Source organism: Bos mutus, chromosome 8 (genome assembly GCF_027580195.1).
Source record: "Bos mutus isolate GX-2022 chromosome 8, NWIPB_WYAK_1.1, whole genome shotgun sequence".
NCBI lineage: Eukaryota > Metazoa > Chordata > Mammalia > Artiodactyla > Bovidae > Bos > Bos mutus.
Window position 1 is genome coordinate 73899165 of NC_091624.1, and position 17295 is coordinate 73916459.

Here is a 17295-nt window from a genome sequence, read left to right on the forward strand (position 1 = left end):
CAGGGGATCTTCCCAATCCAGGGATCGAACTCACATGTCCCGCATTGCAGGCAGATTCTTTACTGTCTGAGTCACCAGGGAAGCCCAAATACAATGTAAATGCTGTATTGGGACTTCCCTGATGGTCCAGTGGTTAAGACTCTGAGCTCCCAATGGAGGGAGTAGGTTTGATCCCTGGTTGGGGAACTAAGATCCCACATACTGTGTGTCCAATAAATAAAATAAAACATTTGAAAAAAAATGCTGTATAAATAGTTGTTGGAACCTGGCAAATTGAACTTCTGCTTTTTGGAACTTTCTGGAAATTTTTTCTGGTTATTTTCCAACAGTGATTGGTTGACTCTATGGATGCAGAACCATCCATATATATGTACCTAGAGGTTTGATTGGTTTTAAATTTCATCATTTGATAAGGCTAGTTTAGAGATGCCATTTATTTACCTATTGCATGACATTGAGAAACATATAATACCTGCTTTCCCTTTCTTTTTTTGTGGGAAGATTTGGATATTGTCACTCTGATAAATCCATTGTGAAATTTGCTGCCAGCTTTTAGTGGTTTTAGTAGCCATTAACCTTTACCTTCCCAGGTGGTGCAGTGGAAGAGAATCTGCCTGCCAATGCAGGAGATGCGGGTTTGATCACTGGGCCAGGAAAGACCCCCTGGGAGTAGGAAATGGCAACCTACTCCAGTATTCTTGCCTGGAAAATTCCATTGACAGAGGAACCTGGGGGGCTGTAGTTCATGGGGTCACAAAGAGTTGGACACGACTGAGTGACTGAGCACCCACACAACCTTTACCTAGAATTGCTATGTAATGAAATGTGGTAACAATGGTAATATTTCTCTTTCCTTCACTTGTTAGCTATATAGCTCTTTCATAAAGAACTTTCCTTAACAGTTGATTCATATACGAAAGGTAGAATAAACTGTCAATTGTTGAACTTTTTCAGTGTTCAGAGTGAGTAAATTCCCTAGCATCCTCCAAAGGATCCTCCAAGGTCAGTGAGATTTTTACTAAGTATCATGTGAACTAATGGATTTTAATACTTGCTTTAATTTAACTCAGCTCTTTGTGGTGCCCAAGTTGTCTCATCTCTAGCCTGTGGAAGCTCCTTCAAGTTGAACCTGACTTAATGAGGATTTCTTTACACTCAGGTACAACAGGATGTCCCAAGCTCTCCTGTTTCCTGCCGAGGACTGGATTCAGCCATTTCTTTAAAGAGCTTTGGTTCTTTAGAGTGTATAGTCGGCTGTTGATTGATACTTACTTTGATCGTGTTTCTAGGTCTTCACATTGGAAACAGCTAAGAAATGTTTGTATTGATACTTCCAATTAATTTTAGAGTTGAAGGGCTATCATTTAATCTTTTATTTTTTCTCTTACCCGAGAATCATAGTTCTGATAATGTCAGCATTACCTTGCTGTATTCTACTCATAAGATGGTTTCAGACTAACAGTGCTACTATTGCAAACAATATTAGTGAAAAGTTCATGTATTTTTTACTTTCTCCTTAGTAGATAAGTATCACTCCACTGGGAATATAGAGTTAATTTAGTGTATTTTCAAGTCACTTAAGAGTTTGTATTTAAGCCACTTTTTTCATTTTGCTTTTGATTTTTAGTGATTTATCACATTTTGTAAATTTATGATCATGTGAAACATTACATGGTTCTAAAGGAAAAATGTCAATAAGTACATTAAGAAAAACAGTATCCATCTTGGTTCCTTCTAGCCTATTTCTTATCTCTTTTTGTGGTAAATAAATGAGTTTTGGTTTATCCTTTTATGTCAAAATATAAGTATTTGTGTGTGATTACATGTGTACTCACACATATATACACACTTCTATATGTACATAATATAAGTCAATCGTGTCTGACTCTTTTGCAACCCTGTGGACTGTAGCCCACCAGCCTCGTCTATCCATGAAATTTTCCAGGTAAGAATACTGAAATGGGTATCCATTTCCTCCTCCAGGGGATCTTCCCAACCCTGGGATCAAACTCATGTCTCCCGCATTGGCAGGTGGATTCTTTACCACAGAGCCACCTGGGAAGGTATTCTTCAGGCACAAATACTGGAATGGGTTGTCATGCCCTCCTCCATGAGATTTTCCTAACCCAGGGATTCAACCCGAGTCTCCTGTATCTCCTGCATTGGCAGGCAGGTTCTTTACCACTAGCATGGCATGGGAAGCCCATGTACAAATATATTTATCTCAACACATACTTAATAGAAGATAAATATTGTTTGCATCTTGTGTTTTTTGAGTTAATATATCTCTCCATATATATGTATCACTCCAGCAAATGTCATATTCCTTTCCATTATATAATTGTATCATGTAGTAGGTAGTTTCCTATTGTGGACATTTGGTTATTTCTAGTCCTGCTGTTACAGATAGTGCAGCCTTGTGTATGTGTCTTTTCATGGGGTGTTTTGCTTCTTAATGTTTGGGACAGATTCCTAGAGTAGATAGAATTCCTGGATCGAAAGGTAAATACATAGGCAGTTTTGCTGGGTATTGCCAAATTCCCCTCTTCAAGGAGACCGTATCAGTTTGTATTCCCATCAGCAGTGTTTGAGAATGCCTGTTTTTCTACAGCCTATGAACACATTGTTATCAGGCTTCACAAAATGTTTTAAGTAGATCTGTGTTTTAGAGTCTTTGGCCAAAGTATGGTGGCATCTAAGGAGTCTAAAACAGGGAGATGAGTTGGCCTTGACAGCCTCAGAGAAATGCAAGCCTTTACTGAGGATATAGAGTTACATTAAAGAAGCATTGACAGTATGCAGAAGGAGGACTTAGTAATGATGGAGAAATTGGGGGTAACTTCAATTTCTGGGAGTATGAAAAATTAAAGAATACTGAGCATCAGCAGATTAGAGGATGGGGGAATTTCTTGAATTTGAGGTGCTCCTGAAATACATGTTAGAGATGCAGTTGGATATATGAACCTGAAGAGAAATTTGGGTTAGAGCATTTAAGTCATCCCTGTGTGATATGTGTAAATGAAGATGCTGAGGAAAAGAATAAAAGTGATAATGGAGCCTCAGCGTGTTCTTGACTTTGGTAAAAATAGTTTTATGGGTCCTTTCTATGTCTTCTTACTTAGCAGCTGATTTAACACCTCTGGGTGGCATTAGAAAAAGTATACTTCATTTTCATGACTTTTACACACTATACATAAAGATTGTGTATTCATATGCTCTACAATGTAATTCTGTTCTGAAGTCATACAAACTTAGTTTCAGGGCAAACAGCTTAAATTCCTTTGATATAGGGAATGGTTTATTTTGACTCATCTCCAGTAAACATGATTTTATATATGATTTTAAAACTTTTTAAAATATTTCCATTCTTGGTATCTAACTTTGGCAATCATAGGCAAATGGAGAGTTCTTGCCAGTGAAATACCCTTTTTTTCCTATATTAACCATACAGGAGTATATGATAATGTCAGGATGTAAAAATCATGTTATAGCTGAGAAGAGGATCTCATATAAAAGAATAGTTTTCTATCATTTATGGCCTTAAGAATATTGAGTCAGGAAACACATTCACTACTTCAGAATTAGAAAAGCCCTAAAATAGCTAGTTAAAAGTCTTCACCATTTTAGTTTTCAAAACAACCATATGGGCTAGTTAGTTAACCATTAGGTATTTACACGTGAGAGACAGTCATGTGTAAACTAAACACAGGTAGAACTAAAACAGCGAAGCTTGGTAACTTTCCCAAGGATACACAGTAGTAGGAAGCTAAAATGGAATTTAAACCCAGGCAGGGTGAAAATACAACATATTTTGAGTGAAGAGACAGGATGATAAAGGATTCAAAACTTTATGTTAATTCATTTATAATGTTTTATACTTAAAGGGTGGCAGGGTGACCAACTTAGACTATCAAGGATTAGGTCTTTAGTGGAGACTATGTATATTTCTTCTTGGCACTTAAGCTGTGGAACTCATTGTGTTTATCTTTGGTCCAGTATCAAGTATATTCTCTTGCCTATGTCAGAGCTATGTGAAAACAAAGTGACTTTTTTTAGAGTTAGAGCTGCCCTCTTCTCACTCACTGTCCAAACAGAGGTTGCTCGGAGGCTTGTGGTAAAGGGGCGTTGTAGCACTGAGGGTGAATGGACCAATCCTTTTTAAGGCCCCTTGTGAGTCTGAGATTTTTTTTTCTTTTTTCGTCTCTGCTTAACTAAAATTTGAAGAAGTTTGATTAAATTGAGTGATTAGCTAAAATCCCACCAGGATTAATATCCATTTATTATAAATAAGTTAGACATACGGTGAGAGTCCTAGGCCTGCATAGTACTTGTTTGATTTGGAAGAACCAAGACAAGCTGCTAGAGCTGCTTCCAACTTCAGGCTCACTTACATTTTGAGTACGCCACCCAATTGGTTAAGGGTTAATGGTCTTTTCCCTTAGTTACTACCTTGTTAATGCCATCACAAAATGCTGTGATATTTAACTATTCTTGTGTTTCTATATAGCACAGTAGCTTATCAAACTTGAGTATGCTTGAGAATTGCTGAGAGGATTTGTGAAAATAGACCACTGGGCCTCACTCCCAGAGTTTGAGTCAGATCAGAAGTGGAGTTAGGAGTTTGCATTTATAGCATGTTCCCAAACGGAACCACTGCTTAGAGAACCAATGCTATATTAGTTTGACCTACCCCAGGAGATTGAGTTTTCCAAGAGCAGGAACCAGAAATTACTTGTTTCCTTATCCCTCTACTAGCGAGCAATACATAAAGACAACAGATCTTATTAATGTTATAGAAAGCACTATGGACTGTTACATTGCTATTTTTGCCTATGGATACCAGATGTTAGGCCCAAAATAGAGGAACCTTCTTTTAAGTTCAAATCAGGTTTAGGTTTGTTAAACCTTTAGAAATTCAAATAAGATCAAGATTCTACTGGAATTCTTTCGCATGGGCTTCCCAGGTGGCGCTAGTGGTAAAGAACCTGCCTGCCAGTGCAGGAGACTTTAGAGACGTGGGTTCGATCCCTGGGTCAGGCAGATCCCTGGAGGAGGGCATGTCTCTCCAGGATTCTTGCGTAGAGAATCCCATGGACAGAGGAACCTGATGGGCTACAGTCTAGAGGGTCGCACAGAGTAAGACATGACTGAAGCAACCTAGCATTCACGCATGTTCTTATTAGTCATAAAGCAAATGGCAGAGCTGGATAAACTAATTCCAAGTTCAGGAAGAGATCAGCATCTAGTCTTACTAAAGTAATTTTTAAATGTGGGTTAAGAAAATGTAGAAAAGAAGAACTTGGTTTTTTTGCCTACCCCTACTCATCATTCCCCATCACCTCCCTCCCCAAGCTAATTAAGAATGACTTATTAAGATTTTAACAAGACTTGTTTATTCTGGCATTTAAAATCAGAAATAAATATAATTTACTTAAGTGCCATTAAGAGTAAAATTATTAGGCTTTTATACATATTGCATATAATTTTAGTCTTCCATGCTGATAATCATAATCATAAGCAGTGTTCTGTGATTCTTTTTCCTCAGATATCCGGAAAGTGGTACTGTAGAAATAAATGTCAAGGATCTTCGACCACGAGCTAGAACCACTTTGAGATGGAATGAACTAAATGTTGGTGATGTGGTAATGGTTAATTACAATGTAGAAAGTCCTAGTAATAGAGGATTTTGGTTTGATGCAGAAATCACTACATTGAAGACAATCTCAAGGACCAAAAAAGAACTTCGTGTAACTGTTTTCTTGGGGTAAGATTCTCTTCACTGATGCCATTTAATTGCTGAATTAAGAAATGTAATTTTTAAGTGTTAAGCACATGTTCTTTAATTTAAAAAAAGATGGAATCCATGAAAGATGGAAATTTCCATACCTCGAGGAAAACTTTTTAATAAATTTCTTGAATTTTTTATTAAGAATGACCCTTAAATCTCCATTGCTACTTTAAGGCTGGAAGTAGTATTTGAAAGCACCTTGGAAATAATTGAACATGTTATTAGAGAAATTTTTGTCTACTGTCCAGGATTCTACTAGGCTAAACCAATAATATACAGATGTGTTTCAATACCTATGTTTGCTCTGAAGATGTGTTGATAGAATAGAAATGACTGTCTACCTAGCCAGCTGTCTGCTGGACTTGAAAGACTAGCAAAAATTTTCCTTTATAGTAATTTTATTTAACTTAGGAACTTAAAACCACCTTTGAAAAGAATTCAAAACGTAAAATGTCACCCAAGATTTCATATCACTCAGATACTTCCATCATTAATTCTTTAAGAAATACTCTTGTATGTTTCCTTCAAATGATACAAGTACTATGCATTGTTTCAAAGCTACCTTTTTACACTTGGAAAAATGTTGTCAACACTGTTTTGTGTTCAGTTCTGAATAAAATGAGAAATAGTCACTAATTTACTTTTTTAAAAAAGTCTGCCAAAGTATTTCCAATTCTTTATCATGATGCTTAAGTAAAAATCTTGTGTATGCACTTTTGTGCATTTTTCTTTAGAATGAATTTTTAAGAGTACATTTGTTGTGTTGAGCATTGCGGATACTAGAACGACCCTGACAGTTTTCTTTTACTTAAGAGAAGCAGCCAAACTAACATACTTGTTAAGTTCTGGTTAACTGATTATGCATTGTACATATATATAAGGGATACATATATATCTAGTTTAATATTGAGATGACAAATCTAAGATTAAGCATCTGCTTATGATGAGTAATATAATACAGAAGTTGGTAAACTGTGGCCTGTTGGCTACCTGTTTTATGGAAAGAAATTTTTATTGGAACACAGCAGTGCCCATTTATGTTTTAGCTAAAACTGGCTTTTTTATCTGTGTATTCAACAGCATTGTTGAGTGGCTGCAAAAATGAACCTTACCGAATTTTAAACTACTTACTCTCTGACCCTTCATGGAAAAAGTCTGCTGACTCCTAAGATAAAGAAAAAGATTGTGAGCTTTTATTTTAGAAAACCATTTCAGAACTTAGTGCAAACACAAGTGTGATTCTGTTGTCAGGCTAAGGATGTAATAACGCAATTAACAGATTTCTAAGTAGCTTGAAATTCTGACATGGATACAAATCATGAAGGAAAGGAGAAAGCATCTACATAAATTAGTTATATAGAGATTCTTATAATGTACATAGGTGTAGGAAGTGAAAAAAAAAAGCATGTATACACAGCAGTACTTGTAACATTGAGCTAAAAAAGCTTGCTATTTAAAACGTTTTCCTGAGTAATTTTGAGGTACAGTTAAAGAGTGGAGCACTCTGGCTTTAGGGACTAGAGAAAAGATTGAGTGGAAATTACAGATAGGCAAATATTGACTCATGAGAAAATGGTGGTATTTGAGGGCTGTCCCAAAATAAAACACACTGTCCTATAAAGGCTTACGTTTGCTGTCATTTAGGTTTTTACTAGACTTGTTAAGGATACAGGAGCCAAGAAAGGAGTCACTTTGGCTTGTGGATGGGAATTTTTTTTCATTGTTAGAAATCTTTTCCCTTCACTGGAAGGAGTTTGGTGCTGTTACAGACTGTGCTTCCATGACATTATACTTCTGTCCTGCTGCTTATGTGTGTTAGTTTCTGTTGGGTGAGTGTTGTCTAGAAGAAGATTGTAGAACTTGTGCATCTCTAACTTTAGTAGATAGAACCAAATATTTAAGTGGTTATACCAGATTCCACTTCGACCATAGTAAGTTCAAATTGCTCTGCATTCTTAACCACACTTAATTTTGTCAGACTTGAGTTTTTGGTACTCAGGTGAGTTTCTAATAATACACTATTGTGGTGGTAATTTACGCTTCCCTGACTATTAATGAGATTGAGAACCATATGTTTATTGGCCATTTGGATATCTCTTGTAAGAATCCTGTTTCAAGCGTTAAGGATCCTGTTTCAAGCATTGGTATATGTTGTAGTTAATTAGGTAGTCTCTCATTGAATTTTTAGGAGTTCTAGTTATGGTAACTTGACCATTTCAGTTATATGTGGAGAAAATACCTGCTTCAATTCTGTGGCTTATCTTTTTTCCCTATGTTTGAATAGTAGTCTTAATTTTAGGTGGTCAAATTTATCAAAAATTTCCCCTTATGCTTATACTTTCTGTGTCTTGATTTAAGAAACCTTCTGAGGGTTGGTCAGGGTGGGAGATGGGTGAGAGTGGTTAAAAGGTACAAACTTCCAGTTATATGATATATAAGTTCTAGGGATATAATGTACAGCATGGTGACTATAGTTAATAATGTACTGTATATTTTAAAGCTGCTTAGAGAGTAGATCTTAAAACTTTTCATCACAAGGAAAAAATTTGTAACTGTGGGGTGTTGGATGTTAACTAATCTTTTTGTGGTAAACTTTTCTGTATATCAAGTCATTATGCTGTACACCTTCAGTTCAGTTTAGTCGCTCAGTCGTGGCCGACTCTTTATGATCCCATGGACTGCAGCACACCAGGCCTCCCTGTCCATCACAAACTCCCATAGTTTACTCAGACTCATGTCCATTGAGTCTGTGATGAGACATCCAACCATCTCATTCTGTCATCCTCTTCTCCCACCTTCAATCTTTCTCAGCATCAGGGTCTTTTCAAATGAATCAGTTCTTTGCATCAGGTGGCCAAAGTGTTGGAGTTTCAGCTTCAGCATCAGTCCTTCCTATGAATATTCAGGACTGATTCCTTTAGGATGGACTGGTTGGATCTCCTTGCTGTCCAAGGGACTCTCGAGTCTTCTCCAGCACCACAGTTCAAAAACATCAATTCTTCGGTGTTTAGCTTTCTTAATAGTCCAACTCTCACATCTGTACATGACTACTGGAAAAGCTTCATGTCTAGCTTTGACTAGACAGACCTTTGTTGGCAAAGTAATGTGTCTGCTTTTTAATAATCTATCTAGGTTGGTCATAACTTTTCCAAGGAGCAAGCATCTTTTAATTTCATGGCTGCAGTCACCATCTGCAGTGATTTTGGAGCCCCCCAAAATAAAGTCTGTCACTATTTCCACTGTTTCCCCATCTGTTTGCCATGAAGTGATGGGACCAGATGCCATGATCTTCGTTTTCTGAATGTTGAGCTTTAAGCCAACTTCTTCACTCTCCTCTTTCACTTTCATCAAGAGGCTTTTTAGTTCCTCTTCACTTTCTGCCATAAGGGTGGTGTCATCTGCATATCTGAGGTTATTGAGATTTCTCCCAGCAATCTTGATTCCAGCTTGTGTTTCATCCAGCCCAGCACTTCTCATGATGTACTCTGCATAGACGTTAAATAAGCAGAGTGGACAATATACAGCCTTGACATACTCCTTTCCCTATTTGGAACCAGTCTGTTGATCCATGTCCAGTTCTAACTGTTGCTTCTTGACCTGCATACAGATTTCTCAGGAGGCAGGTCAGGTGGTCTGGTACACCTTAGACTTAAACAATTGTATGTCAGTTATATCTCAGTAAAACATGGAGTGGAGCAGAGGGGAGAAACTTCTCCCTACTCATAGAACATAAAGATATTCTCCATTATTACCTTATAAAAGCTTAATACCAGCTTTCTTTAGCTCTTTAATCCACTTGAAGTAGGTTTTTTGGTACAATGTGAGGTAAACATTAGACTTGCCTTAATACATGTGAATAATCATTTTTCCTGGCATCATCATTTAAAAGGCCATTCATCCATCTGATCTCTATTTTGTATCATTGGTTTGTTTTGTATATCTTTACATAAGTTTCATACTTTCATAATATGACAGAGCATTCTAGTCATCTTGGTAACATCTACATAAAAACCATTAGGAATTTGATAAGTACAGGATTAAATCTAATCTATGAGTGTGATTTCTTTGCATTTATTTAGGTCTTTAATATGATTTTGTCATGCTTTTAATTAGGTTAGGCATGTGCGCTCAGTAGTGTCTGACTCTGTGATCCCATGGACTGTAGCCATCCCCAGGCTCCTCTGTCCATGAGATTCTCTGGGCAAGAATAATGGAATAGGTTGCCATTTCCTTCTCAAGGGGATTTTCCCAACCCAGGGATTGAACCCAGGTCCCTGTGTCTTCTGCATTGGTAGGTGGATTCTTTACCCCTGGTGCCACCTGGGAAGCCCTTTTTATTAGATTGGACCGTATGAAATGTTTTTATAGATTCAAAATATTTGAATGTTGACAATTATATGACTCAGCCTGGTAGAATTCTCTCCAGAGGTCTGATCTTATGTGTCTTTTATTCTTATTTAGCCTCAGGTACCACTTGTTGTTATAAGTAAATAAATTTCATTTTTCTTTCTTACTGGTATGTAAATAACCTTTGATTTTGGATCCATTATCTTTACTAGAGTTATTAATTTTAATTTACATGTAGGTAGTTTTGGGGTTTTTATGCTTGTAATCATAATCTGTGAATTATGTTTGTGTTAGTCACTCAGTCATGTCCGACTCTTTGCGATCCCACGGACTATAGCCCGCCAGGCTCCTCTGTCCATGGAATTTCCCAGGCAAGAATACTGGAATGGTTTGCCATTCCCTTTTCCATGAATTACATTTATGTGTTCTTTTTCCTTTGATCTTTAACTTTGTCTTCATTCACCAGTTGCCACTTGGTTGTTAGAAGGAGGTGGTGAGAGTAGGTATCTTTTTTTTTTCCCCCACCCTGATTGCCAAGAAAAAACTTTGTTGAACATTTTACTAATACTTACAATGTTTGACAGGTATTTTGTAGGTATGCTTTCCTGGATTTGGCTTGACAGTATTTTGTGTAGGATTTTTCCATTTGGGTTAGTGAGTGAAATCTGTATATTATCTTTCCTATCTAGCTATCCTTTACAAATTATGTTGATTTTATAAAAATAGTGTGCTGTAATATTTTTCTGTTTTATAGTAGAATTTTGTGTCCTTTTCTTGAATGTTTATTAGAACTTCTCAGTTAAGGTCTTTGGGGCTGATTTTTCTTTGTACAAAGTTGTTGTTTTTTTTTCCCCCCTGTAATGATTATATAGAACTATAAGGTGCAAAGGAAGAAGCAAATAGAGGACATGATTTTTAATCTGCCTTGGAGATTTGATAAGGGAACTTGGAGTTAAAGTTCATTATTGTTTCTAATTTTTAATGTGAGTACCAAAAGGTGAATATGCTTAAACTACCTAGTTAACACATTGTATTTTTCACTTGTCATTTCTATTTCTATTTGAGCTTTGAGGAAAATAGAAGTCTAGGGTTTAAATCCATTTTTCCAACTTTTGTTCACTTACTCTTGTTTACTTAATACTATATAAAATTATACTAGATTAGAGTTTCCTAAGTAGAATTTGAATCCTACTTAGCAAAAAAAAAAAAAATTTAACCTCAAACTATGAATATACTTAACGTATTTTGCATCTTTTTTATAGGGTTTCATTTACTAAATTTTATCTATACTTGTTTATCATAACATTGCTAGTGGTGATTTTATTATTGAATGTACCATTTTTACAGAATATAAACTTGATGTCCATATCAAGTTATAAATCAAAGTTTACTGTATTCCAACCGTATTGGCCTCCTTATGTTGCTTAATCATACAAACATGCTCCTGTTTCAGAGCCTTTGCCCTTGACCATTTCCTCTTACTGGTCTACTCCACACCGGTATTCATTTGACTGGCTTTGTCTTTTGTTTTATTCTTTATTCAAACATCACTTTGAAAGACAACTTTCTTGATCATGCTGTGTAAAATCATACACACCCGGCATGGGTTACTTAAATTCTCCTTTAGTCTAACTGAATTTCTTTATGATACTGATTATCACCTGACATTTATTGTTCTCTCTTGCCCTACTTGTATTAGGTTCTTATTATTGCTGTAACAAATTATCACAGACTTTAGTGGCTTAAATTGGAGAAGGCAATGGCAACCCAACTCCAGTACTCTTGCCTGGAAAATCCCAAGGACTGAGGAGCCTGGTAGGCTGCAGTCCATGGGGTTGCGAAGTCGGAGACGACTGAGCGACTTCACTTTCGTGCATTGGAGAAGGAAATGGCAACCCACTCCAATGTTCTTGCCTGGAGAATCCTAGGGATGGCAGAGCCTGGTAGGCTGCCGTCTATGGTGTCACACAGAGTCAGACATGACTGAAGCGACTTAGCAGCAGCAGCAATGGCTTAAATAATACAACTTATTATTTTGCAGTTCTGTAAGGCAGAAGACTTACAAATTTTACTGGGCTAAAAGTATCAGCAGGGGGTTGTTTTCCTTTTTGGACACTCTGAAAAAAAATATAGTTCCTTGCCTTTTTAAGATTTTAGGGGTTTCCCAGTTCCTTGGCCTATGGCCTACTTCCTCCATTTTTGAAGCTAACAAAGTTGTATCTTTGACTATTCGTTTTTAGTCACATCTTCCTTCAGGCTCTTTCTTCCCTCTTCTACTTTCAAGATCCCCCATGATTACCTTTGGTCTATCTATATAATCCTATTTAAAGGTTATTAACTTCATAATGTTTGCAGAGTCCCTTTTGCCATGTAAGGTAATATATTCATAGGTTCCTGGGCTGATAACAGATATCTTTGGGGCATATTATTTTGCTAGTCATACCACTAGAATGTTAATGCTTTGATTTTTGTTTTTGTTGCTGTGTGTCAGACCCTGTTCTAAGAACTAGTTAAAATAGATATTCAGGAGATACAGTATTTCATAGAATCTGAAATTAACTTTTCTGTATTTTAACATCTATGAAATTAGGGTGTATCTTAAAATTGCTATTGGACTGACTAAAGTTGGGTTCTTTCAGATACTTGATTTTACTTCTACTAGTTACCTTGGAGTGCCATCTAACTTGAAGTTAAATTTTCTATATCTAGAAATAGGACTAAAGAAGAAAGTATAATATGTAATGGCTTTATGGATAGTATGTAACAGCTTTATGGTCTGACACTATAGCTATAACTGTAATACATGGAAGAAATATACACAGAAATTTTAAAGTATTTTCTATAATCCTAATGATAACTGGTGAAAATGTCTTATGTGTAACGTGGAATAAAGCAAAGAAGTACTTATAGCATTCTCATTTAGGCATCCCTGGTGTCTTTGAGAACTAGGATTTTCTGATTGTGAAAGAAAAGAGAAACAGATAAATAATTGCTTTGTCAAAAGCAAACTTACCCTTCAGTCCTGAATTTGAACAGAAACTGTTTGCATGAGCTCATGAGGTATCTTGTATATGTATTAATGTGTATGTCTCAATTTTGTAGGTTTGTCCACTAAAAAGACCTGAAAATAGCAATCAGTCCAGTTGCAGTAAGCTTTTTAGCACCTAAATTGTGGTCTTGAAATAACCATTTCCACCTAAAAGAAGGCTTCCCGGATAGCTCAGCTGGTAAAAAATCCACCTGCAATGCAGGAGACCCTGGTTCGATTCCTGGCTTGGGAAGTTCCCCTCTGAAGGGTTAGGCTCACCCATTGCAGTATTCTTGGGCTTCCCTGGTGGCTCAGACAGTAAAGAATCTGCCTGGAATGTGGGAGACCTGGGTTCAATCCCTGGGTTGGGAAGATCCCATGGAGGAGGGCATGGCAACCCACTCCAGTATTCTTAACTGGAGAAGCCCCATGGACAAAGGAGCCTGGCAGGCTACAGTCCATGAGGTCGCAAAGAGCCAGACATGACTGAGCGACTTAAGTGCACACACACACACACCCCCCTAAAAAACCAGGCTTCATTGGAGATAAGACGACAGGCTACAGGCAGAAATGTACCAGAAGAACTAGGGACATCTTGTCTCGCAGATAACAAGGAAGCCCACAAAGACTGCTAAACTCTTGTCAGAAAGATATGAGAGTCAACTGGCTGAAGATGAGACAATTTGACCATCATTAAGGCAGATAATAACTAAAGTGGATTGAAACACCTCAAATATGTAAACTCATAGTAATATGGAAACTGGTCACCTACATAGAATGTTTGAGAGCTATTTTTTTTTTTTTAACTGCTAAAGAAAGTATTCCATTTTTTTGTTATATGAGCTATACCACTGAGTTACCAAATAATTGATGTGGTCATGTTTTTCTTTATGGAATTATTTCAGCAAATAAGTGAAAAGGGAGTGAAAGAACTAGAATATCAACATTATCCAATCCCCAGTGAATTAATCTAGTCGTTGAGCGTCTGTGGCTGCTATCATCATAGGAAAAGACAACTAAATAATTAGGTGCTTACTGATGAAAATAGACCTGTAGATGATTTTACTCAAAAAATGAACCTATTTGAGTAAACATTGAGAGGAAGGGTCAGCGGTTTTATTCTGTAAAGAGCCAGATAGTGAATAGTTTAACCTTTGGCCGCCAGATGGTCTCTGTCACAACTCAGCTCTGCTGCTGTAGCATGAAACCAGCCATAGAGAATACATAAACGAATAGGCATAGCTGTATTCCAGTAAAACTGGAACACATTTTTTAAAACATGCCTCACTCAAAGCCACAGTTTTTGACCTTTTCACCAGACCAACTACTGATTTACTGGAAACACAAATGACAGAAAAAACTGAAATGAACTTAGGGAATTCAGATATCAAAATCAAAACCATGGGAAACTGTAGGACAAATGGTGGGGGTTCATCAACAAGTTATAAGGGAAAAGATTGGGAATTTAGTTTTTGAAACACAGAACTATATCATATACTTAGGGAGGAAGACAGGTGAGAAGAGTGAAGAAAATTAAGGTAAAGGTGACTCGTGGGATGGAGTGAAGAGGTTTTGACTTGGAGGGAGGATGTGAAGTGCTGAGGGAGTTGATAGTCCTGTCTCTTGTCATGGTTGATTACAAGGATATGTGCCTTTTACTTGGCTAAACTATACATCTGTCTATAAATTTTCTGCATTTGTTTGCATTCTACATTAGAAGTTTTAAAAGAAAGGTGAAATATTTGAAAAAGTCACCAAGCAAATAGTAACCAAAAAAACCAAAGGTACACTTCTGATACAAAATGCGTTAGTAGAGATAGAAATAACTTTCATAAGAACATTTAAGTATTCTTAGTCTGTATGTACCTAATAATATATCTTCAAAAATATAAAGCAAAATTTGGTAGATTAAAAGAATTATATAAATCTATAGTTATGGCAAGAAACTTTGAAGTATATGCAAATAGCTATAAATATGTCTGTGAAAAATATGGCTTAGTATTTGAAAGACTTTTCTTTGTAATGAGGTCATCTGTTTACTCAGAAACATGCATATTTATTGGAAATATGTTTAAATCTTTTGTTTTAATTGGGAGTATAATTTTACCTTATCTTTAAATTTACAAGATAGGTGTCTTCTCACCAAATGATCTAAGTCTTGATTTTTTTTTTCCCTAATATTAAAGTTAAATTTTAACTTCAAATATTAATCACTGGACTTTTCCTACTGTTGGAAACAGTAATTCAGTGATTAGAATAGCTATTACCCCATTTTTAGTAGTGTTCAGTGAGTTTTGAAACTGACTTTTAATTACTGTTTGCATATGGTTTAGATTTTGCTGACCTTTGTTCCTTTTTTAAACAGGGGTTCTGAAGGAAAATTAAATGACTGTCAGATAAGATTCATAAATGAAATCTTCAAGATCGAGAAACCTGGAGCCCATCCTCTTTCATTGGCAGATGGAAAGTTTTTAAGTATGGATCTTTCTTATGGGCCAAGACTGCATGTATTGTTCAGGATTGCCGTTTTGACTAGCCAGGGAATGACTTTTGAGGAAGTACAAAACTAAAAACCATACAAATTGATTTTAAAGACAACCATTTTGATATAAGATCAATTTGGTTTAATGGATTTTTATCAAATGATAAAATTTGTTTCCAAAGAGTATTTTCTCATCTTGGCATTTTATTGCCATTTTCTTGCTGTTTCCTTTATTATAGTCTGTCCAGATAAAAAACTCACTTTGGTAATGTGGCCATTTAAGATTAATAGTTAATAATGAGGCTTATTTTTATACTAGTAGAGCCTAAGAAGAATAATGCTGGTTGAGCCCTGAATTTCTGGGAGGTAATGAATGATTTATGTAATTGTTAGAATGTAGCCTCATCTCCTCATTGTATGTAACGTAATTTCATGCAGCTAGTTGGTAACAAAGGTAGGACTAAATTCTAAGTCTTTTCCTTCATAGTTCAATTTCTATCTTTCCAAATAGGTTACAGTGTCTCATACTCTGTTAATTCTAATTTGTGTGTGTGTGTGTGGAGAACAATTCATTGAGCTTTTGCCATGTGTCGATGTCAATGTCTCATATATTCTGGCAAAAGAAATATTCAAGATTAAAGAATCCTGCCTATCCTCTTCTTAACCACAGTTGTGCAGAATTAGAGCAAGACAAATCCTTTAACAGATTAGTAACTAGACTTCCATGTTACTGGTTTAAGCCATACTCGTTTTTGGAGACTGCAATGCTAAATACATCTAGACTTGAATTAAGAACTTTAAGGCATACTGTGTATGATTGTATGGTTATATTCAAGGAATGAGGGTAACTTGTTAAGTAAATTTGTTTAATATGATTTGCTCTCAGTAAAACACAAAAGAAAAATTGACTAGGTTTTTCTTGTGTTTTCTCTGTCAGTATATCTGCATGTATATGTTCTTTGCCTAATGCTAATCATGTTATAGCTACGACTTTGAACTTCTGTGTAAGGAAACCATTTCAGAGCCACAGCCAGACTGCCATTGATCACTCTAAACCAGAAATCTAAACATACCTTTGGCAACATGTCATTCTAGACATCTTTCTGTATCTGTATAATTCATCTTTGTGTGTTTATACAGTTCTGTATAAAAAATTTATTCTGCAGTTTCATTTTTTAATATATTTGGCTATCTATATTATAGTTCTTATAAATTTACCTCATTTTTCATAAAATTTATCCAACTGTTACTCTTTTGATACTTAAATTTAACTTGATGTTAGTGAGCATTACTATAAGACTTTTGTGTATATATATGTTTATTTTATAATTTCAAATGAACATTTTGGCAAAAAGTATTTTGGATTTAGATGGGAGAGACTGGCAGAGGAGGGGTGGGCAATAAGTGGAACCTGTTAGTTGCCAGAATTCTGAACCAACTGATAAGTAAGATTAAAAAAAAATCAACTGTTAGTACTGTATTTACTAATAAAGAGTATGTTGGGGGCATAGCAAAACCAAAATGGATTTGCTGACTTCTAACAGGTATACCCCTCCTAATTTAGTCCACTTGGGGAAAGATTTGGATCTGCAGAACAGATGATACCTAACACTTCCATTTCGGAACAACTTTGTTCAGTTATTTCACTGG

General features: G+C 36.1%; 1 protein-coding gene across 2 annotated transcripts in view; it reads left to right on the forward strand.

Moving 5' to 3' along the window:
- UHRF2 (ubiquitin like with PHD and ring finger domains 2) overlaps positions 1 to 17295 on the forward strand; it is a 72840-nt gene that overhangs the window by 30817 nt on the left and 24728 nt on the right. For both annotated transcript variants that reach the window (XM_070375865.1, XM_005906908.3), the window contains exons 4-5: positions 5546 to 5764; positions 15529 to 15638. In XM_070375865.1, coding sequence (XP_070231966.1) covers positions 5546 to 5764; positions 15529 to 15638 — 329 coding nt within the window. The remainder of the gene's footprint in view (positions 1 to 5545; positions 5765 to 15528; positions 15639 to 17295) is intronic.